Below are 23,524 nucleotides of genomic sequence, written 5' to 3'. Positions count from 1 at the left end.
TCCGACTAGACTTCCTGGGTTTGATTGCCTACTCCCTGGTGATGAAGTAGAAGAAAATAATGACCCTGGGACCCAGGGTGTGGCCCAGATAGGTGATCCTCCCTCAGCCTTCCATGAGGTTAGCCAGAATTTGTTCTCCCCACCAGGGAAGTCCAGGAAGACTCAGAGGGAATGGAGGCTGGATAAAAGGAGGGGGACGAGGATCCTGACCCAGTACCAGAATTCTACACTGGCAGGGGAAAGAAGAGGCTCAACAGACAGTGGGACTGGGTCGGCCATCAACAACCCTATCGTTGGACTTGGTTCCCCAGGGGCTTTTCCTGAGGGGTAGATGAAGGTATATCCCCTCCCCCCCGAATTTGGACAAATGGGGACCGCACGTGGGAATTTTGGTCAGGATCAGGCCAATGATCCCATATACCACAATATTCATAAGGAAGTAGTAAAGGTAAATGGGGTTCCTGTGGAGGGGAGAGTTAAGGGCCCAGGGCCATATTATATGATTAAGAAGGATCTGCTATATAGAGTAGTCCGTGTCCAAGAGCAAGTCATAGAACAACTCTTGGTCCCCGGGAAGCATCAGATGGCCATAATGGATCTGGCCCACAGTCATCTGTTCAGGGCCCATCTAGGCGTAGATGAGACCCTTGATCGGATTCTACAGAGGTTATTTTGGCCTGGCATTTATGCAGCAATCCGACAATATTGTACCTCCTGTCCGGAATGCCAGATATATGGGCCCTGACCACACTTAAGGGCCCCTCTGGTACCTCTGCCAATTACTGAGGTTCCCTTTGAGTGAATAGCTATGGACATAGTAGGGCCATTGGAGAAGTCAGCCCAGGGACATCAGTACATTCTGGTAGTACTAGATTATGCCACCTGATACCTCGAGGCCATACTCCTGCGGAACACCATGTCCAAGACCATAGCCAAAGAATTAGTCCAGATTTTTTCCAGAGTAGGAATACCTAAGAAGATCCTGATGGACCAAGGGACCCCCTTTGTGTCTAAGCTGATGAAGGACCTGTGTACAATGCTCCACATATGGACTCTTAGAACATCGGTCTACCATCCCCAGACCGATGGCCTTGTCGAATGTTTTAATAGGACATTGAAAAACATGTTACGGAAAGTGATTAGTCATGACGGGAAAGACTGGGAAACCCTGCTGCCTTATGTGTTGTTTGCTGTACGGGAGGCTCCTCAATCTTCCACTAGATTCTCCCCCTTCGAGCTGTTATATGGTCGCCACTCCAGGGGCATACTGGACCTGGCTAAAGAAGACTGAGAAGAACAGCTGAACCCGGGGAGAAACATTGTAGAACATGTGCTGCAGATGAAACACACAATAGCCCAAGTCGCCCCCCTTGTGCGCGAACACATGGAGAAGGCCCAAGGGGCACAACAGACATACTACAATCATCAAGCAATGACCCGGAAGTTCCGGGTAGGGGACTGGGTGATGGTGCTTATACCCACAATGGACAGCAAGCTCCTGGTCAGGTGGCAGGGGCCATATGAGGTAAGTGAAGCTATAGGAGAAGTTGACTATAAGGTCCGACAGCCACGTCGCTGGAAGCTGGAGCAGATCTACCATATAAATCTGCTGAAACTTTGGCAGGAGAAGCTCCTGTGGTTACGCTGGGGGCACCATCCTTTAAAAGCAACCAGCCCAACCTGGTGGGAATATCCCCGGAGTTGACTCCAGAACAACGATCAGAAGTGATCAACCTGATCAAACGCAACCAGGATGTGTTCTCGGAAAAGCCAGGCAGGACTACTGAGGTTCACCATCACATCTTCACAGAGCCTGGAGTGAAGGTGAACGTCAAGCCATACCGGATCCCAGAGGCCAAGAGAATAGAGATTAGGAAAGAGGTCAGGAAGATGTTGACCTTAGGAGTCAATGAAGAATCTCATAGTCAATGGTCCAGTCTCGTGGTTTTAGTGCCTAAGCTGGAGGACAGTATGAGGTTCTGCAATGACTTCTGCAAGCTGAATGAGATGTCTCAATTTGATGCATACCCTATACCCAGGATAGATGAGCTTATTGACCGATTGGGAAAGGCACGGTTTATGTCTACCCTTGACCTTACCAAGAGCTATTGGCATATCCCCCTGGCCAAGGCCGACAAGGAGAAGACGGTCTTTACAACTCCAGAAGGACTATATCAGTACACTGTTCTCCCCTTTGGGTTGCATGGGGCCCCGCTACTTTCCAACGGCTAATGGACAAACTGTTAGGACTCCATGGAAAGTACACGGCAGCCTATCTCGACGACGTCATCATATATAGCCCCGACTGGGAGACGTGCATGGAGAAGGTAGAAGCAGTCCTGGACACCCTGAGGAAGGCAGGACTGACTGCAAATCCCTCCAAATGTTTGATTGGGTTTGCTGAAGCCAAGTACCTTGGGTATACAGTGGGGAGGGGCGTGGTGAAGCCCCAGCTCAACAAGTTAGAAGATATATAGAAGTGGCCCCGAGCACTCCGGAAAAAACAGGTCAGAGCATTCCTGGGACTAGTCGGGTACTATAGTTCCCCACTTCGCCAACAGGCCATGTCCATTAACGGACCTAACCAAAGCTCAGGGCGCAGACATAGTAAAATGGTCTGATGCAGCCAAAGCCACTTTGCGGATCTGAGGACAGCCCTCTGCACAGACCCCATACCAGTAGCCCCAGACTGGGGGAAGGAGTTTATCCTACAAACAGACACCTCTGAAGTAGGGCTAGGGTGGTGCTTTCACAAATGGTCGGAGATGATGAACACCCCGTCCTTCTTCCTCTGTAGGAAGCTCCTACCTAGGGAACGGAAATATGTCATAGTGGAGAAGGAATGCCTGGCAATAAAATGGGCCATAGAAAGCCTCCGCTACTATCTACTTGGGCGGAGGTTTACCCTGGTCATGGACCATGCCAATTTGCAGTGGATGCACCAAAACAAGGACAAAAATGGGAGAGTAACAAGATGGTTTCTGTCACTCCAATCCTTCCAGTTCACAGTACGACATAGGTCTGGAACCCAACATGGCAATGCGGATGGCCTGTTGAGGGTACACTGCTTTCCGACCCAAGTAGCCCAACCCGGTAGTGTTGGGGGGGGGAATATATGGCAAACCCAGGACAAATGGCTAGAAAGGGAGGGGTCGTAATTACTCTCAGGGGGGTTAAAAGGCCTTTCCCTATCCACTGAGGAGAGATAGCCATGGGGAAATAAGGTTCAGCTGGAAAAGGAGTTACCAAGGAACTAATTAGGTTCAGCTGGCCCCAACTGCTGGAGAACTTTTTAAACCCTCCTTGCCGTGGAAGCAGAGGGGAGAGTGAGAGAAGCAGAGAAGCTGCCAGCAAGTTAGGTGCAGCAAGGCTCTGAACCCTTCCAGCAAGGAAGGTTGCACTCTGTCCCCAGAAGGGGAGAAACCCAGCACAAGGGACTGACTGAAGGAGGGATCAGCCAGACCCTGTGTGACCTGGAAGGATTTTGCTTTGCCCAAGCCTGTGTCTTCAAGGCTAAAAAGGACTGAATCTGCTGAGGAGAAGCAGGTACTCTGTGTGTGTGTGTGTGTGTGTGTGTGTGTGTGTGTGTGTGTGTGTGTGTGTGTGTGTGTGTGTGTGTGTGTGTGTGTGTGTGTGTGTGTGTGTGTGTGTGTGTGTGTGTGTGTGTGTGTGTGTGGCTATCAAGATAACATGCAAAAACTGAAGATCAGAAAAGACCTGAGAGATTCCCAAGAATCAATGACGTCCAGGAGGTTGAACTCGTATACATTAAGGGAAGCCTCTGAAGAAATTAAACTTTTAAGTGCAAGGAAATGTAGTCTACTTACAAATGTCAAGCCAGTTACAAATAAGAGATTGATTTCACTCACATGCTGCAGGGTACTAACAAGGAATACCCAACTGCCCAACATTTTGTGAGTTCAGGTATCCAGAGCATCTCTGCTGCAATTTAGATTTTAAAAAAATAATTCTTACAGCAGTTAGTATTAACTTAAAGTCAATTTGTACATTTTATTTATAAATAAGGTTCAATTATGCATCCGCCCAGTGAATACAGTTAGCCATCCACCAATTCTTCACCAAAGATAGAATTCTTACTTAATCCAAGTGTAGTCTATTGCTTTAATAATGCCACTTGTAGATTGAGAAGTTAGTAACTTTGTATAGGTTTCAGAGTAGCAGTCATGTTAGTCTGTATCCGCAAAAAGAACAGGAGTACTTGTGGCACTTTAGAGACTAACAAATTTATTTCAGCATGAGCTTTCATGAGCTACAGCCCACTTCTTCGGATGCATAGAATGGAACACACAGACAGGAGATATTTATACATACAGAGAACATGAAAAGGTGGAAGTATGCATACCAACAGGAAGAGTCTAATCAATTGAGATGAGCTATGATCAGCAGGAGAAAAAAAAACCTTTTGAAGTGATAATTAAGATGACCCATAGAAGGTGTGAGGAGAACTTAACATAGGGAAATAGATTCAATTAGTGTAATGACCCAACTATTCCCAGTCTCTGTTTAAGCCTGAGTTAATTGTATTTAATTTGCATATTAATTCGAGTTCAGCAGTCTCCCTTTGTAGTCTGTTTCTGAAGTTTTTTTGTTGCAAAATTGCCACCTTCAAGTCTGTCACTGAGTGGTTAGAGAGGTTGAAGTGTTCTCCCACTGGTTTTTCAATGTTATGATTCCTGATGTCAGATTTGTGTCCATTTATTCTTCTGCGTAGACACTGTCTGGTTTGGCCAATGTACATGGCAGAGAGGCATTGCTGGCACATGATGGCATATCACGTAGGTAGATGTGCAGGTGAATGAGCCCCTGATGACGTGGCTGATGTAGTTAGTTCCTATGATGGTGTCATTTGAATAGACATGTGGACGGAGCTGGCATCGGGCTTTGTTGCAAGGATAGGTTCCTGGGTTAGCGTTTATGTTGTATGGTGTGCGGTTGCTGGTGAGTATTTGCTTCAGGTTGGGAGGCTGTCTATAAGCAAGGACTGGCTTGTCTCCCAAGATCTGTGAGAGTGAGGGATCATCTTTAAGGATAGGTTGTAGATCTTTGAGGATGCGCTGGAGAGGTTTTAGTTGAGGGCTGTAGGTGATGGCTCGTGGTGTTGTGTTATTTTCTTTGTTGGGCCTGTCCTGTAGTAGGTGACTTCTGGCTACTATTCTGGCTCTGTCAATCTGTTTTTTCACTTCAGCAGGTGGGTATTGTAGTTTTAAGAATGCTTGATAGAGATCTTGTAGGTATTTATCTCTGTCTGAGAGATTGGAGCAAATATGTATCTTAGAGCTTGGCTGTAGACAATGGATCGTGTGGTATGTTCTGGATGGAAGCTGGAGGCATGTAGGTAAGTATAGCAGTCAGTGGCTTTCCAGTATAGGGTGGTGTTTATGTGACCATCGCTTATTAGCACAGTAGTGTCTAGGAAATGGACCGCTTGTATGGATGGGTCTAGGCTGAGTTCTTCAAGGTGCATCCCCCTACATGCACTCCACTTCAGGCACATCATTGACATTTTCGATATCAGTGCCTGTTCAGCACACGCAGGTGGCTCCAGGCCACCTCATGTCCCGTCTCAAGAATAAGGGAAGCAGTGCAGGCAAATAGCCCTCATTTCCTTCGCTATCACCAAAAGACAGACTGCAAAGCAGAGGGGGGAAAAGGGCAAACAGTAGAGCACCTATTAAGACATCTCTAAGAATTTCAGTTCCTGTAAAATTAAACCACCTTTCCTTTCTCAAAAGCCCTGATGGGCGCTGTACTTCAAGCAACTGCCAAGGAGCATCCATAAGAGGGAGCAGCTTTGGAGTTAGATTTAAGACTGCTGACAAAACAGCACTGGCAATAGCAGTATCTGACCTGGAAGCCTGTACTGAGACATATTGTTTGGAAAAACTGAACTGGTGACCAAGTTGCGACTTTGCAAATTTCAGTGACTGGCACACTTTTCAACAGTGCCATAGAAGTAGATCGAGATCTAGTTGAGTGGGTAATTACTCTAGAAAGGGACAGAACATTAGTGAGCTTATAACAACTCAGAATATCCTCAGAAACGCATTTTGTTTCTTTTGGGTGGAAAGTGTATATTCTTCTGATCGAGCCACAAAAGGAACAGTCAGAGTTTCTAAATGGTCTGGCTCTGTCCAGATACAAAGCTAACACCATTCAGAGTATGGAATGCAGATTCTTCCCTGGACTGGTGTGGCTGGGAAATGGAGCGGGGGAGGGGGAACTACGTATATAGAGGAAGGTATATGGCCTGGTTAGTGCGGAAATGGAAGAATGGTTTAGGTAGAAGTTTGAGATGAGGCTATCATGAAACTTTTTCCTTAATACTATAAAGGGGCTCCAATATTAATGCCCCTAACGATTGGGCACAAGTGCAGAGGTGATGCCATTTTAATAGGCAACGGGAATAGAAAACAACTACTGTAGCTAGAGGCACAAATGAAGATTCCATGAAGCTGTTAAGGACCAAGTTCAAGCCTCGTACCAGAGTAGGTTGGCTTATTGTGGGAATAAATTTATCAGTGCTTTAATGAACTCTGTCACTGTGGGCTAGGCAAATACTGAACCCCCACTGCACCCCTTCAGTAAAGGGAAAGTTTTGAGTATTACCAGATCTTTGACAGAACTCAAGCTAAGGTCTGACCTTAATTCCAAAAGATTATCAAGAACAGCAAAGAGGGGAATGGATAGGAAAAACTGCCAGTGAAAACACCATTGATGAAATCTCTACTTTTAAAAGTAGCTAGCTCTGCTCCAGATCTTTCTGCTGTTTAATAGGATCTGTTGTACCTCGGTCAAGTATTCACTATTCCCCAAGAACCATTGAGGAGTCAAGCTCTGGGCGGAAATGTGCCTAGAACTGTGGGATAACAAATGGGGAATAACTGGAAGGAGAAAGGACAAAGTGAGACAAATCATTTAACGTCTCTTGGCCAAGTTGGTGCAATTAGGACAACCCCAGCTTCGTCCTGCTTGATCTTGTTCAGCAGCCTTTGGCGGCAGTAGTGTCGATAAACATGCAGAGAGACGGCCCTTTGTCCAATAGGTGAGTAATGCACTCCTATGACCTGATGATCTCCACCTCTCCCCTACACAGAACAGAATTTCACACTATTTTCACAGTGGTTACAAAGAGGTCCACGCTTCCAGGAATCACCAGATTATGAAAATATGCTTAAGTCAGAGAGTCGCACTCCCGGCTTCAAACCTGGGAGAAGTGCCTGCTCAGGTGGCTCTGGTGTTTTGTACACCTGGAAGGTAAAAGGGTGAGATGACCACGTTCTTCACTGTACACTAGTTCCATAACTTCATTGGTTCAGCACAAAGGGATGCTCAGCACAGCATCTTGCCCCTCACTTCATGGTTTATATAATATCACCAATGCAACATTGTCTGTCATGACCACGAAAGACTGGTTCCTGAGGAAGGGAGTAAAGTGTATTCAGGCATTCTTGACTGCTCTTAATTCCAGGAAGTTGATATGGAGATAAGTGCTGGCCACACCATTTGTGCTGAGCAGTGTCCCTCCTATATGTGTTTCGCATCTCATGAGGAATAATCTGAAGTTATAGTAATGGCAGGACGTTGGGTGAAGGAACCTCCTGCACATACTCTGGACAGGTCCTTCCACCACCTGAGCCAACCCAATACTCAATGAGGGACAGATACGATCTTGTCTAGATTGCACTTGTTCTGAGCCATCTCTGCAAGCAGAAACCATGTAACTTGGCATGCTGTGTCACAAAAGGTACAAGCTGCCATGTGTCTTAACCAGACAATTTCTTGACAGTCTGTGGACTTAATTCAAATAAGTGTGGTTTGTTAGTATCAAATCTGTACCTGATATGGTAAGCTTTGGCTTTTATGGCACCCAAAGAATATCCTATGAATCCAATTACAGTGGGGTCAAAGTGGATTTTTGTTTGTTTGTTTGTTTAGCTCAACTCCTAACCTGTGGAAAAGGGACACAGCTGTTTTTACTATAGAGACAACTTTGCTGTAAGAGTGTCCATTGAATAGACAACCATGAAGGAATGGAAAGACAACCATCCCAGGTCAATGAAGTAGTAGCAACTACTACCAGGGCCTTCAAGAATACCCTCCGAGCAGAAGGAACTGATGGGAAGCACAATACTGCAAGTGATCCTGGTTGACTATTAAACAAAGAAAACATCCCATGGGAGGGGTAAATCACGATTCAAAAATTCTCATCCTCAAGATCAAGCCTAAAAACCAATCCCTGGAATACAGCAATGGAAAATACCAGCAAGTGTCACCATCCTGAATTTCTGCATTTGCACAAAGGTGTTTAAGGGCTGGAGATGGAAATAAATTGCTCTCCATCCAGAGGGAGTTTTTTTGGACCAGAATCTCTTCCCTCTTAGCTGGACTCAAACAGGTTCTACAACCCCTACACATGACAGAAATTACTTCTAGTCTCAGCAAAACGCTGAGGACCAAGGAAGGAGGGTGAGCTGGGAAGATGGAGATTAAATGTATGAAATAGCCTGAGGTTATAAACTCCAAAACCCATTTCTCGACAACCAAGGCATTAGGCAGAGGGCATGTAAACAGAAATTGAGTTATTGTCTAAATGTAATAATTTTACTCTGCACATTTATATATGCAGGTGATATCGTCACTGGGGTCTATTGGAACCTTCCAAGACCATCTAGCAAAGTCTCATTTACTTGCAATGCTGTTTGATAGAAGACTGCTATGTGTAGAATGTCTAACAGCTTATGATGGGACTCTTCAACCTATTCTAAGTAGATCTTGACTTGGGCAATTCATTCAATTAGCTCTTGAAACAGCTTGGCACAATCTGTCAGAGAAGTTGGGAGAGGCATCACAGCCTCATATGGTGAAAATAAGGAGATATTAGTTAGCAGAGTGTCCAACCTGTCTGCTTCTGCCCTAAGAAAGACTCTTCCTGTGCTTGAGGCAGAAAAGATGGAACAGAAAAGCATTTTCCTTGGTGATCCCCATGAGAAAGGCAAGGAGCTCTTGAAAACTGTTGGTGACATGGATGCCAGAGAACGCACTTTTTGTTTTATCACTGAAAAGATCAGCTTATTCTAAATGGAGATCCTTGATGGTGTTTTGGACCTCTCTCGGGAAACCAGAAGAATGAAGCCACAAGTCCAGTGGCCAAGCAATGGGTACTTCAGAGGGCACTGTGTGCCAAAACATAAAAAATTCTGCACACAGTATTTTAAAATTCTGCAAGTTTTACTTGTCAATAAATAAATGCAGAGGATCCCACAAAGCAGCGGGGAGCATGGGCCACTGGCTGCATTAAGGTAGGAGATCACCTTGCAGCTCCCCCACCCTCCAGACACAGACTCAGTGGTGAGGCTACATCTGACCCTGACACAACATAAGGCCTAGACTTGCCCAAGAAGCACCCTGCGACCCTGCCTATCTCCCCTCTGTGATGCAGTGGTCTCCAGATTCAGGGGTTGAGAAAGTCTGGCACAGTGGGCTTTGCGTGTGGAGACGTAGAGGGTTCTGGGTGTACTGGTGAGGCTTAAAGGGAGTGTCTGGGTATGGGAGGTCTGGATGCACAGGGGTTGGGGTGGATGGGGGAGAAGCTCCCTGTAGTGACCACTTTCCTCACAGTTGAGGAGTGATGGGGGTAGGAAGCAGGGGAGGATGCTGAGCTTCTGGCAGCCTGTGGGAGGTTTCTAGGGATGTGTCTGAGACAGCTCCAGACACTCCATGCAGGGGAAGAAAAAGTTCCGTCCTCTCCTGTCTCCAGCTCAGCCAGGACTAGCAGCAGATCCCAGCTCAGAGTTGGAGCCACTGGATAGCATGTGCCAAGCCCTGCGGTGATTTAGCTCTCCATCGGCTGCTCTGGGTGTATGAAACTATGTACCTGCACAGCTAGGGAGTGGTTTGTGACTGCTCTTGCAGCTTCTCTTTGCTTCCCTGTCAGAAAGTCATTTTTCTGTGGGGAAGCAAAGAAATCTGCAGGGCATGAATTCTGTGCACTTGCACAGAAGGGGGATGCAGTGGCAGCTGAATGGCCAACTGTGCCACTAATTTTCCTTCATTTACTAAGGCCTAGAGCTGGGCCTTGTCATCTGCAGGGCACTTGTACTTAAGCTCTGCCAGCCTACTGCACGTGGTGAAGTTGTACTGCAGGTGCTGACATGCTGTGAATTAGAAGACAGGTGTATGACTAGGTAATCGGTCCTTCTAGCCAGCATAAAGTACTGTCTCTCAGCTCTTTTCGTGGTGGGGGCACAATGTTGGTGTGCGCCAAATCATCTGGGCTGGTTCCAGCATGGCCTTATTTGTAGAAAGGGCCACATGTACTCTCCCTGTGGCTGAAGGATGTCCAGAAGACTATGTTGGGGGTTCCAGAATTCCTGCAGTGGAATTTTTAAGTTGGTAGCCACTCTCTGCAAAAGTTCTTGGTACTGCCGGTGGTCATCCGGTGGAGATAGCAGCATCTGGTGACAAGGAGGCTTCATTTGGAACTGGTGGTACTGATTACCCGTCTTCCTCCTCGTATACCAACAGAGCTGGTTGGCAGGAGCGAAAGGATCCTTGCAATGGCGCTGGATGTCTGTGGTACAGGTCCCATAGGCTCCAGTAGGGTCAGAATGAGGGGTCCGTCCATCTGGGAGAGCCCACAGGGAAGTGGTACCAGGCTTCTCAGGAGGCAAGGGGAGGGGGAGGAGAGGAGAATGTCATAGCCAAGCAGATCAGGGTGTTTCAGCTGCATGTCTGGGCTCCTACACAGCAGTGGAGATGTTGATGGAGCTACATTCTGAGACTTCTGAGTTGGATAATGGTTCTGTCAGAAACAGCAGGACTATCAGTACTGGAGGGCTCGGTCCAACGGATGGAAAGGGGCCTCTCCCATAGCAGGAACAGCAGTTCATCCTCAGCTGTGGGGACATTTCAAAAAATGCACAGGCCCATGAGGAGTGGACACTGCAGGTACAGCAGGAATACCTCCTCTGGCGTTAGGCAAGTCTCTACATCCTGAGTCCATGGGTGCCCATTGAGATTCCAAAGGGACCTGAATCAGCGTGCTGGTGAGGCAGCACTGATGGAGCATCCAGAGCTATGCTTGTAGACTGATGCTCTACGTGTCCCAGTACCGAGGTCACCACTGCTACCAACAGATCCTGCTTCTTCTTTGCTTTACCCTCCAGGTGAGGGGGAGAGGGGGGACTTCAGCATTGGTTCCACTGGATCCAAGTGCAGCATCTCACCTGACATAGTACAGGTAGGGGAGGGAACTAATCTCTTATCAGCAGTCCACTGGTGCTATTATGCCCATGAGTATTTTTTCACTCTTGTGGTGGGGATTGTCCTTAGGCTTCAGTGCCAGCAGCTCCACGCAATGGCTCGTGCTCAGAGGGGCACTACATAGCAGTGGAGGCAGTCTCCTTGGCCAGGATCTGAGTGCACCAGGGACCTCATTATCGCTTCGATATGGAATTCACAGAGATGGAGCTCACGGGCTACTCTAGTTCTGGGTAGGAAGGCCTTACAGACGTTGCACTTCACCAAAATGTGTGCCTCAACCAGGCAGTAGGGGCACTATGAATTCTTATCGCTAATAGAAAATTAATGAGCATGAGACAGTTCTTGAAGCCTGGGATACTTGGCATCGTCCCCACATGACAAGGGATTGTGTCCCTTAACCAGGGAGGATGTTTGATACTAAACTACACTATGAAAATGACAAAAAAAATATTTACACATGTGCACCCATGTGTGAAATACACATAGGGATCATCACTCGAAGAAACTGTTGCTTTCTGGGTCGGAAACAGCACAATGCCAAAAAAAGTGAACATCGTTGATAATAAATTCTCTATCTTCCATATGCTTGCATCTTAACAGCAATACATTCCATCACAGAAATTAAAGAGATGAAGAAAAGCTACAAGACAAGACAATCGTGAACAGAATGGCTCAAAGCAGTAAATATATACGAAATGTATATGGAATTTATGGTTCACTGAGATCAAATAGAGGCCACATATATCTTTTTTACAAGACAAAAGCATTGCTTTTATACTTATCACTTATTTTCTAAAATCCCTTACAGTTTTAACAACTTTTAAGCTTTCAGATCCATTGAGTACTACTAAATTTGTGACATCATTTTTCTTAACAGTACTAAACAGCTCAAGTCAAAACTCAGCGATTTGGTAAAATCCAGATCAAGTGAGGCGACTAACATTTCAAGTAGATAAAACACTTTGGAGGCAGAGGTTTCCTCAAGAAAAGTATCAAAATTGAAGCTAGGAACCATCCTGCTCAAGAGGAAGAAAAGAAAGCATGGGAGAGACTTAAATGGCTAATTCTTGAGAGAGAGGCTTGAGGGGCTTACAGAGCAATTTGACCAACTCACCTAACAAATAATAGCAACAAAGCATTATATGTTAAGGCTCAGACAGTAACAGACTATTCTGGAGTCCACACAGACAAGGGGAGGCAGGAACAGAGCTCAGTAATACATCAAGACTTGATCAGACACTGCATTCCTGAGGAACAGATGGTAAATACTGATAACTCATTTTTAACACTTTCCCAGGTTAAGAGCAGCAGCTAAACAAGCTAGCACTTGAGAGAGTCAAGCTCTTATCACAGCCTGTTCGAAAACTGAAGTAGGATTCCTGATATAAGACAGGACTTTGGAAAAGATTCCTTTGTCTGACAACACACGGTCATACTTTAACTCCACCAATATTTAAGGACATCTCACTTTACTGCTCAACTCAAGGGTTCCCAAGTTCATACCTACCAAAAACCTTCCCCTTTGACTACAGGTTAAAGTAAAAATGTAGCATGTGTCAGGTCTAAACTCAAATTGTGTATTGTTTTTCATGTTACTATAGTCCTGGAGACTTTCTACCCACACAACATCTGTTTCATGGGTATTCCACAATGCACCATCTAGCCACAATCATGCCCTTCTCTGTCGTTACAACAAACAATTTCTTCATATCCAACTATTTTTCAAGGTGCCCCATTCTTCCCCTCACCCACAGAGCTCTACAGTTGACAAGCAATTCTTTTGTGCCATACTTAACATGGTACGCTTTACTCATTCAGCCTTTTAAATTAATTCTTTATGGAAGAAAAATAACCGAGAAACTAGAAACATGTTGCTTCAAATCCAAGCTGTAGAAAGTAGCATCCCATATTTCACAGAAGCAGTTCTAGGACTTACTGTGCTGGAGTAACTAGGAGACAAATATCAACTCAAAAAAAATTCATTCTGGAGCTATGTTACAGTCATTGTCACACCAAACATGTTCCTGTGATTAAAACTAACATTATTGCTTAAAATGTTTAATGGTGATATATTATTCAGCTATTTTCAGGAATTTTTCCATCATCAAAACTTTTTATTTTGCTTAAGTACAGCTGGTCTTTTTTACAAGAATGCTGTTACTGCCAAAAGCAAAATTACTTACAGAACGGAAACAACGCATCATTTCACCTCAGATTGGTGAGGGTTTGTCTATACTTTTTTCTTCCATGCATAGAATCAGAGAATATCAGGGTTGGAAGGGACCTCAGGAGATATCTAGTCCAACCCCCTGCTCAAAGCAGGACCAACCCCCAACTGAATCATCCTAGCCAGGGTTTTGTCAAGCCTGACCTTAAAAACCTCTAAGGAAGGAGATTCCACCACCTCCCTAAGGAACCCATTCCAGTGCTTCACCACCCTTCTAGTGAAATAGTGTTTTCTAGTATCCAACCTAAACCTCCCCCACTGCAACTTGAGACCATTGCTCCTTGTTCTGTCATCTGCTATCAGTGAGAACAGCCGAGCTCCATCCTTTTTGGAACCCCCCTTCAGTCTAGTCTGTGAAAATAAGAAATGGCCATGGTCAAACTTTTTAACAAACAACTGCCTTCATAGAATCATAGAATATCAGGGTTGGAAGGGACCTCAGGAGGAATCTAGTCTAACCCCCTACTCAAAGCAGAACCAATCCTCAACTAAATCATCTCAGCCAGGGCTTTGTCAAGCATGCCTGTATCTCTAATCATTAGAGTTTTAGCTACAATTACTAATTTGTAAGTAAACAAAACTCATTTTAACCACTGTTAATGGCATTAATATCAAAGAGAAAACATAAGAATATGGATTAGTAAGATAAGGCCCCAGTTAAGTTTTTACTTCAACCATCTTAAATACCCCATTTTTTGGAAAAAATGAATTACTTCATATTTGTTAGACTACCCTCCCTAATCTTTTAATGAGCCATTACATTTCTTTTTAAAACAGTACGTAGCAATTTACTTATTTCACCATCAACAGCCTTTCTATTGTAATTTAGTATCTCATCAGATCAATACATCTGAAACATCCTGAACAGAGTTCCCTTAAATTACATATTGATTTTTCCATTTAAGTCAACAGCTACATTATTTATTCCAAATTTCAGAACAAGTTTTGTTGTTTTTTGCCTTTAGTTGAATTGTTTCTAAAATTTAAGAATGCTTCTAAATAAAAATGCTTGAATTTTTCCCATTCACGTGCAGTTTATTTTAAACATACAAGAATGTGAACATTTATTTTTAATTAACTGCACTATTTTAGCACACATTTGTCAAACATTTGAAGTAGCAACAATTTCATCTCAGCCTATTGTGACCCAACAAAGAATCTCTTCACTCAGCAAGCAGTGCCCAGCATATTAATTCCATCACTCAATGTTTATTTTCTCCTTCTTGCACTTAAGGCCCGACCAACTTTTTTTTAAAAAAATGCACACACTATTCTCATCTTTTGGATTATTTGACAGAGTGCCTGGATCTTCTGATTTAAAATACATAAGTCGTCCCCAAATTACTAAGAATGACTTTGAATCAAAAGGTTTGTAGTCCTCTTGTGGATGTGGCTACGTCAACCAAAAAACATCATGAATCAACTAATACTGCATTACAACACCTGCTCTGTGTTGTCTTCTAGGCCAGCCAAGAGGATTGTTAAAGAAAATTTGAGACAGAAGAATAAATTATATAATTCTGTAAGTCACAGCATTAAGAAACTCAATCACTTCCTTACGATGCTGGAGCCCGCTAACAATATTTGAAACATCTGTCAAACCCCACTACTGAACTTTCAGTACACAGCAGGAAGGTAAACACGGCCAATCATTATGTGGCAAGATATGGTGCTGTAGATTCAGACCCCAGCTTGCCACACACGATGTCTCCATGTAGCCAAGTCCTATGAAGTTTGTTCAGCTTTTTGTGGAGGTTTTGGGGGTAAAATAATCAAATATAAAATTAAGAAGCAAACATACCCAATACAGTTACAGTCGTTGATGACTCAGTATTTCCTAGTGGGAATGTAACTGCTTTGCATACATATTCTCCTGAATCAGAGAAGCTGATATTGTGTAGGATGATGGTTGCATCAGTAAGTGAGTTGTTCTTAAGTGACACTCTTCCTTGGTATTCTCTTTGAGGAGCAAACCCTTCTTCAGGATGAAGAACAGCAATGGTCTGTTTACTTTTACCATGTATCTTCTCCCATGAGATTTGTATTATTGTTCCACTTATTTCAATCATGCATTTCAGGGTGACATTCTTCCCCCAAACTGCCGTTACATGTCGCTCAACAACTGGTTTAGCCAAGACAGCTAAAAACAAAGAAATGTTATGATAGTTGAGTTTCAAAGTTAGTAGCAAATCTAAAGGCACATATTTACCTTTAGCTGTAATTTCACAAAGCCATCACTCCATGTCTGACCTCTCAGTCCTCATCCTCAAAGAAAATCTGTATAACACCTTCAAAAGATGAGCCTGGAATTTAAATTCCTAACTCTGGAGGACACTAAAATGCATGGACTTAAATACACTAGTTTAATGGCTTATTAGGACAATATGTAACACACCCTAACCCTAACCTTCCATTGCCCTGGAACAGCAGAGGCGCTAATTGCACACTTCATTTGAAGTGGTCTCCTACGGCATGTGTGAATCACTTATGCTTAACAACCTATCACATCTTGTATTTAGCTTGGACACTCTGGTTACCTTCCTCAGACTTGAAGAAGAGCTCTACTAAGTTCAAAAGCTTGTCCTGGTCACCAACAGAAGTAGGTCCAATAAAAGATATGACCTCACCTACCTTGTCTCTCTCTGTTTCCTATGTAGGTACTTATAAACTGTAATCAAGTCACCTCTTAAACTCCTCTTTGTTAAGGTAAACAGACTGAGCTTCCTGAATCTCTCACAATAAGGCATATTTTCCAATCTGTTAATAACTCTTGTGCCCCTTCTCTGAATCCTCTCCAATTTATCAGTTTATCCAATTTGCGTCCTTCTTGAATTGTGGACACTAGAACCAGATGCAATATTCCAGGAGCAATTGCACCAATGCCAAATACAGAGGGAACATAACTCTTCTACTTGATTTTCCTCTCTTTATACATCCAAAGATCATATTAGCCCTTTTAGCCACAGCACTGCACTTAGAGCTAATGTTCATTCGTTATCACTCCTGAGTCTTTTAGAATCACTGCTTCTTAGGATAGACTTTCCCATCTTGTAAGAATGGCCAACATCCTCTGTTTCTAGATATATGGCCTTACATTTGGCCGTATTAAAAGGTACATTTTTTTGTTTGCAACCAGCTTCCAAAGCAATTCAGATCGCTTTGTATTAGCAACCTATCCTCTTCATTATTTACCACTCCTCAATTTTTCGTGTCATCCGCAACCTTTATAAGTGCTGAGTTTATGTTTTCTTCCAAGTCATTGATAAAAATGTTAAACAGCATAGGACCAAGTACCAATCCCTAAGGGAGGCCACTTGAAACACATCTGCTCGGTAATGATTCTCCCCTTACAACTAAATTTGGAGATCTATCGGTTAGCCAGCTTTTAATTCATTTAGTGTGTCCCGAGTTTATTTTGTATTGTTCTAGTTTCTTACTCAAAATATTGCCTGGTGCCATGTCAAACACCTTACAGAAGTCTAAGGACATTACATCAACACTATTATAATCATTAAACAAACTTGCAATTTCATCACAAATTTCTCATCATATTGTCTCATTGCTTCCTAGTACTCCCATATCTGTCTGTATTCATCAATCTTATACTTAGATTATAAACTCTTTGGGGGCAGAGACCATCTTTTTTTGTTCTGTGTTTGCACAATGGGGTCCTGGTCCATGACTAGGGCTCCGAAGTGCTATGGTAAGACAAATAAAGAATAGTATCATTTGCTTTTCTGTGACAACATTTCTTCCCCTTTTTTCTAATTCCCCTGCCCTTTTGGGTATATATATACACACAAATCCCCACATTTACTCACGGTCCACAGATGTCTGTCAAATTCTGTGCAATTGGAAAAGTAAACATCCAAAGGCAGAGTGTGGCCCGTGGTAAGTTTCTGGAGAAACACATTAATTAAATTCTAGGAAAGAGAATGATCTTCCCTATAATTTGAAGGAAAGGGTTTGCTTTTTGTCTCTGTTGTATGGAATATACAGAGTGTAAATAATTCAATGATAAAGTACAGGAGTTTCTAAAGGAGAGAACATTTTTGATTATGGAAACATACAAAGATCAATGAAGACTGCTTCTTTTGAATATGCCATTTGAAGTGCTTTGAAATGTAATGTCATTTGCTTAGCAAATATCTTGTACAACTGTAAAGTAGAAATTCATTATGTCAACAAAATGGATAATTGGGAGGGGAGCAGTTAGATCTCTTTACCACCTTGGTCAGTGTTTTTATTTTGGGGCTCAGGTTAGAGTAAGTTTCTTGGGCTTCCTTCTCAGTAAAGGGAAAAGTAAAAAGGTATCACATCTTCGTGAAAACTAGCACATACAAATAAAAAAGCCTACATCAGCTGACATATTTACAGATTTAAAAACTATGTAAGCTTCTCCTCTACAGGAGGCAGGTACAGGCAACGACTGAAACGGAAATTCTTGCACCAGACTGACAAGTGCAAATATTCCTTTTGAAGAAACAAGCTTCAAAGTGTTACATTTCTGATGCACAAAAGGCCAGGAGTTCTAGCTTTTGGAGTTTTGTATTGAAGACAGATATTAAAGCCCAGCTAGCCTACCAGAGCGCTTGCCATTCCGCCTCTGGCTACATTCACAGGTTCCATGTTCAGCACAGCGAGGGTGATAGGCTCTTTGATTGCAGGCTGGTCCAGTCCAACCTTTTTCGCAATGACATGTTCCACCCATGCAAACACCATGAGAGCCACAGTCCACAGGACAGATTTCTGTATTTAAAAGGAGGGATGGGAGAAAAAGAGAGAAAGAATGAGAGGGGAACACACATTAATTAGCAGCGTTACATTTTAATTCAACATATGAAGGAGAAAAGAAAATCTTTGAACATTAAATCAAAGGAATTTACTGCTAAAAGCATTTTCAGGTAGGACCCAAGAGAATATGGAATATGAAATTTGATCTCTGCTAATGCTTAATTAGTTACCCAGTTGACTTAGTAATGCCTAAGTCTCCACAGGTCTTCTGTCAGTTAGCTCTCAGTAATTCTCAATTATATTTTTTGCGAGGACTTATTTTTTAAGGGTTACCATTTGTAGCTTAGATTATATGCATTTAATCCCATTAGAATTTCCTGCATAGTTTTAGTGACTAAATGTACCATGTACCTTGCAGGTTATTTACATTATAGGCAAAAATCTACAATTGAACAAAAGTTCAATTTAGCAAAGAGGATTTTTTCCTTGCTCTCAGACTGAGACTAAAATTCAGATTCTGATCTAAATTATAATAATTCCATATATTAATCTGAATTTATACCAATGTATCTAAGAAAAGCGACTGGCCTTAAATGTGCTAAGTTTTGGCCGTGAAGAAAGCCTTACCTGTTAGAACTGTTGGCCCAATCATGCAGTCCTTATTCAGGCAAAATTTTCATTAACTTAAGTCTGGAGTTTTGCCTGAACGAGATCTACAGGACTGGCCCCTCCAAGCACCTAAAAATACATTTTTCAAATGGAAATACACCTCTACCTCAATATAACGCTGTCCTCGGGAGCAAAAAATCTTATCGTGTTATAGGTGAAACTGCGTTATATTGAACTTGATTTTTATCCATTGGAGTGCACAGCCCTGCCCACTCCGGAGTGCTGCTTTACCGTGTTATATCCAAATTCGTGTTATATCAGGTGGTGTTATAACGGAGTAGAGGTGTATTTCTGGATACATCATTAACACAGTTCTAAATATGTAGATGAATATCTCAGTACAAATCTTAAGCGCAGAAGGTACATATAACATTTTGTTCTTTTCTTTGAACCACCACCAAAAACAAATGCCTTCAATTAATATCTGAGTGAAGAAACTGTGTGATTTTCAAATATTTATGAAAGGTCATTTGTTCTGAATGTTTCACTCATGATATATGGCCTGATCCTGTTCCCACGACAGTCAATAGAAAGACTTAGCTTCAATAGCAGCTGGATCAGGTTCTTACACATGTGGAAGTAGAGCAAGAGTCAGACTAGCTGTAACCCTAATAACGTGAGATTTGTGGAAGCGAGGATTGTGTGAGGCAAATGGGAAAGAAATAGGTGAGAAGTTGTTGCGACCTTGTGTCGATATCGAGGAATGTAGACTAGCATCTAAATAGAAGTGAGAAAAATAAGATATCAAGATAGCCTATGTATAAACAAAATGCAGCTGTTGCTTATTATTGTCTGTAACAAGAAGTATAAATGCTTGCTGGAATTGTTTACCTGGAGAGAGACCTGCCTAGGAGGGGGAAACCCTGTGTCTTGGCGCACTCCCTCCCTCTATGCAATTGCTTGAAATAATAAAGTATCTGACTTTGCTGCACCCAACCAAAAAGTAAGAACTAAGTTTTTCTCTGACACACAGTAATGCAAGATTATGTATTAACTTATAAAATATTAGAGTTTTACACATTAGGAATGTTTTTAATCCTTACCATTTGAGCAATCTACACCTGTCCAATTAGGGTCACAAGTGCAGGTATCACTTTCTTGAAGGTACATCCCATGACCAGAGCACTGGTCTGGACACATTGTCTTCAGCATTTCACAGTTACTACCACACCATTCTGGATTACAGTGGCACCTTCCATGGACACACACACCATGACTGGAACAGGCCGGGTCTAAGCAATCAGCTGGAGAGAAAAAAAGATACTCTTTAATATGTAATTATTAACAATTACAATAGCAGCAATTATCATCCAAGGATTTTAAGCACTTCCTGAATTAATTAAAATACTCATGTGAGGTAAACAGCCCTACACTCATTTAACAACAAACAGTAAATGGGGATACAAGGCGATGAGGCAAATCACAATGTTATGTAATGAGTCAGTGGAAGAACAGAGAGTAGAACTCATGAGTCCTGAGGTGGCCTCTAGCCCACCTGCTTTATAATTATAACTGGAGATATATCAATCTTCTAGAACTTGAAGGGACCTTGAAAGGTCATTGAGTCCAGCCCCCTGCCTTTACTAGCAGGACCAATTTTTGCTCCAGATCCCTAAGTGGCCCCTTCAAGGATTGAGCTCAGAACCCTGGGTTTAGCTGGCCAATGCTCAAATCACTGAGCTAACCCTCCCCCCAAATCTTTAATCACAAGATAACAAGCACTATCTGATCAAATAAATAAAAAAAATCAATATATAACTAACAGAATGCAACTTCTAATCCATTTTTGCTATCATATTGGTCATTTTCTTTGTAGTACATGAGATCATCAAAAGAAATTGTAAGGATTCATGTTCATATGAGTAACTGGCTTAATGACATTCTGGGGATAATGGACACAAACCTCAAAGTCATTGATGTAACTGAGACTCTTGCAAGGATTTGTAATTTTACCGAATTCCACCAAGATTCACTTGAGTTTTCAGGCTATTGCTCTCCATTTCCCTAATCACAGAGTAACAAAATCTTGGATTCTCTACAACAAGCAGTATCAGCTGACCTGATCCACTACTACTGAGTTCTGAAAGCTATACAGGACCCTCAACCTGTTTGAGAAATCAATGAGTTGGGTATTCTCTATCCTTCTGAATTCACTTTAATGTGCTTTAGATGACGAGATTTAATTTAGCAATTTGACTCAATAAAACTTTACACTTGTAGGGTCAATGGTCTGAAAATTTAATTCCAGAGAATTAATTGCATTACTTTGTATGTGGAGATCAATAAAATCAATTTGATTGAGGAAGGGAAATGGTGCTTTTTCCTCCTAAAAAAATAAATAGAAAATGACTTCCACTTGACAGCACCCCAGAATGAATACGTATACATCTCTAAAATACAAAAAAAAGCATAATTTTTCAGTGTGATGCATTTGAATCAGCATTTTCAACTGTGAAGTCTTTATAAAAATCTTGGTGGGAAAGACCATATGCAATAGAGTAACAATTTCTTCTACAATGTGAAAAATCACGATGTCTGATCTAACAGTCAGCTTTTCTTGTGCTTCCCTGTTAGCTGATGTCAGACAGATAAAATCAATCTAGTTTTAATAAGCTGAAATTATCAGACAAAACCTGCTGAAACCAAAATATCTAGCAACCAGAGTATTTTAGGATGCTTAATATAAGGTGGACAATTTGCCAGCACATGGCTTCACTGGGCCAGATTTTCAGCTGGTGCAAATTGACATGGCTCCAGTGAAATCAATAGTGTTATGCTGATTTACAGCATCTGAAAAATCTGACCCACTATGCTGTAATCTGACATTTTAGAAACATTCCCAGTGATGAGCTGCCAAAATCTTAACAACTGGCTTCCTCCTCACCCCACAAGGGGGTCGTGGCCCACCCCCGCTCCCCGGGGTTCCTGTGCCATCCACCCTCCTGTGTTCCTTGATGCCCCCGCCAGGACCCCTGCCCCCTCCACCTCCTTACCTGTCTCCTGACTGCCCCCTGCCGCCCATCCAACCCCTTCTCTCATTCCTGATGGCCCCTGCCCATCCAACCATCCCTTCTCCCTGCCCCCTGACTGCCTCCCACTACCCCATCCAAACCCCGCTCCTTTCTGACTGCTCCCACGGGACCCTTGCCCCCATTCAACCCCCTGTTCCCTGCCCTCTGACGACTCTGACCCCTATCCACCCCCCCTGAACTCCTCTGCCCTCTATCCAACCCCTCCCAACTCCCTGCCCCCTTACCACGCTGCCTGGAGGTGGCTGGTGGTACTACAGCCACGCAGCCTGGCTGGAGCCGGGCCACGCTGCTGCCACAGAGTGCCTGGAGCACAGGGTTAGGCCAAGCTCGCAGCTCCCACAGATCAGCAGTTCATGTGGGAGGCCTGGGTGGGTGGAGAAGCAAGTGGCGGCTTCGCACTCAGGCCCAGGGAGGTGGAGGCAGAGTGGAGGTGAGCTGGAGCGGGAAATGGTTCCCCTGCGCACCCACCCCACAGGCTACCTGCTGCAGCACAGGCGGCCTCCCTGCCCTAGCTCACCTCAGCTCTGTCTCCGCCTCGCTGGGCCTGAACACAAAGCCGCCACCCCATTTCTCTGCCCTCCCAGGCTTCCTCCCGAACAGCTGATTAGTGGGAAGCACGGGGGGGGGGCTGCAAACTCGGCATGGGGGAAACGGGATGGAGTGTTCAGGGAGGAGGCCAGGGTGGACTGGAGGTGAGCTGGAGTGGGAAGCGGTTCCCCTGCACGCCCTCACCCCCAGGTTACCTGCTGTGGCATGGGCAGCCCCCCGCACCAGCTCACCTCGGCTCCATCTTCGCCTCGCCAGGCCTGAGTGCGAAGCCGCCACCCCATTTATCCACCCTCCCAGGCTCCACTTTTCGATAATGTACTCAGCAGTACCAGCCGCTCCCCCTGTTCCCCCCCAGCTACGCTCCTAGGTCACTTCAACTTACTGGTTGTTAAATTTAGAAGCCCGCACAGGACAACCAGTTCTAAAAGGGCTTCTAAATTTAACAACCGGTTCCCGTGAACCAGCTCCAGCTCACCACTGGACATTACCGTAGATGCCTGGATAAATATTTCATTTACCTTCTTCACAGTTTTCTCCTTTGTACCCAGAGTTGCAGGCACAAGAACCCATGATACAGATCCCACGGCCCCCACATTGAAGATCAGTACACTGGGTGGCAGGCACATCACACTCTGTACCCTTCCAACCGCTGAAACAGAGACAGCGTCCTTTGGAATACTGCCCATTGCCACTACACAATACTGGGCAGGCTGCCGTGAAATAAAAAACAACAGAAGAATTAACAAAACTCTTTTCAAAATCAAGCTTTGGGAAAAAAGAGGAACATGTATGAAACAAGTTGCATGCCAGTTTCTTTTCCTTAGTAGATTAGTAATGACTCGTCTTTCTGCAGTTTATTTATTTTAAAGTAAGAAAAGAATTTGGTTCAGATACCTCTTGAACAATCAAGGCACAGAAATCCAGGAAAACAATGGCATGATTCAGAAACACACTCTCCATTTCCATGGCAATTTCAGTGGCTTTCCATTCAGGGCCGGCTTTAGGAAGTACGGGGCCTGATCTAATAGAT

At 43.6% G+C, this 23,524-nt stretch overlaps 1 protein-coding gene across 1 annotated transcript in view; it reads right to left on the bottom strand.

The window, feature by feature from the left end:
* Positions 1-23,074, bottom strand: part of LOC115643582 (nectin-3-like) — a 55,522-nt gene extending 32,448 nt beyond the window's left edge. The window contains exons 1-4 of the mRNA XM_030547599.1: positions 23,013-23,074; positions 19,957-20,157; positions 18,095-18,259; positions 15,312-15,650 (exon numbers count right to left, since the gene is read on the bottom strand). Of these exons, the coding sequence (XP_030403459.1) occupies positions 15,312-15,650; positions 18,095-18,259; positions 19,957-20,157; positions 23,013-23,064 (757 nt within the window). The 5' untranslated portion in view covers positions 23,065-23,074. The remainder of the gene's footprint in view (positions 1-15,311; positions 15,651-18,094; positions 18,260-19,956; positions 20,158-23,012) is intronic.
* Positions 23,075-23,524: the final 450 nt, after the last annotated feature.

This window comes from Gopherus evgoodei, unplaced genomic scaffold (genome assembly GCF_007399415.2).
Source record: "Gopherus evgoodei ecotype Sinaloan lineage unplaced genomic scaffold, rGopEvg1_v1.p scaffold_63_arrow_ctg1, whole genome shotgun sequence".
Classification (NCBI taxonomy): Eukaryota; Metazoa; Chordata; order Testudines; family Testudinidae; genus Gopherus; species Gopherus evgoodei.
This window is presented reverse-complemented; position numbering and strand designations above follow the sequence as displayed.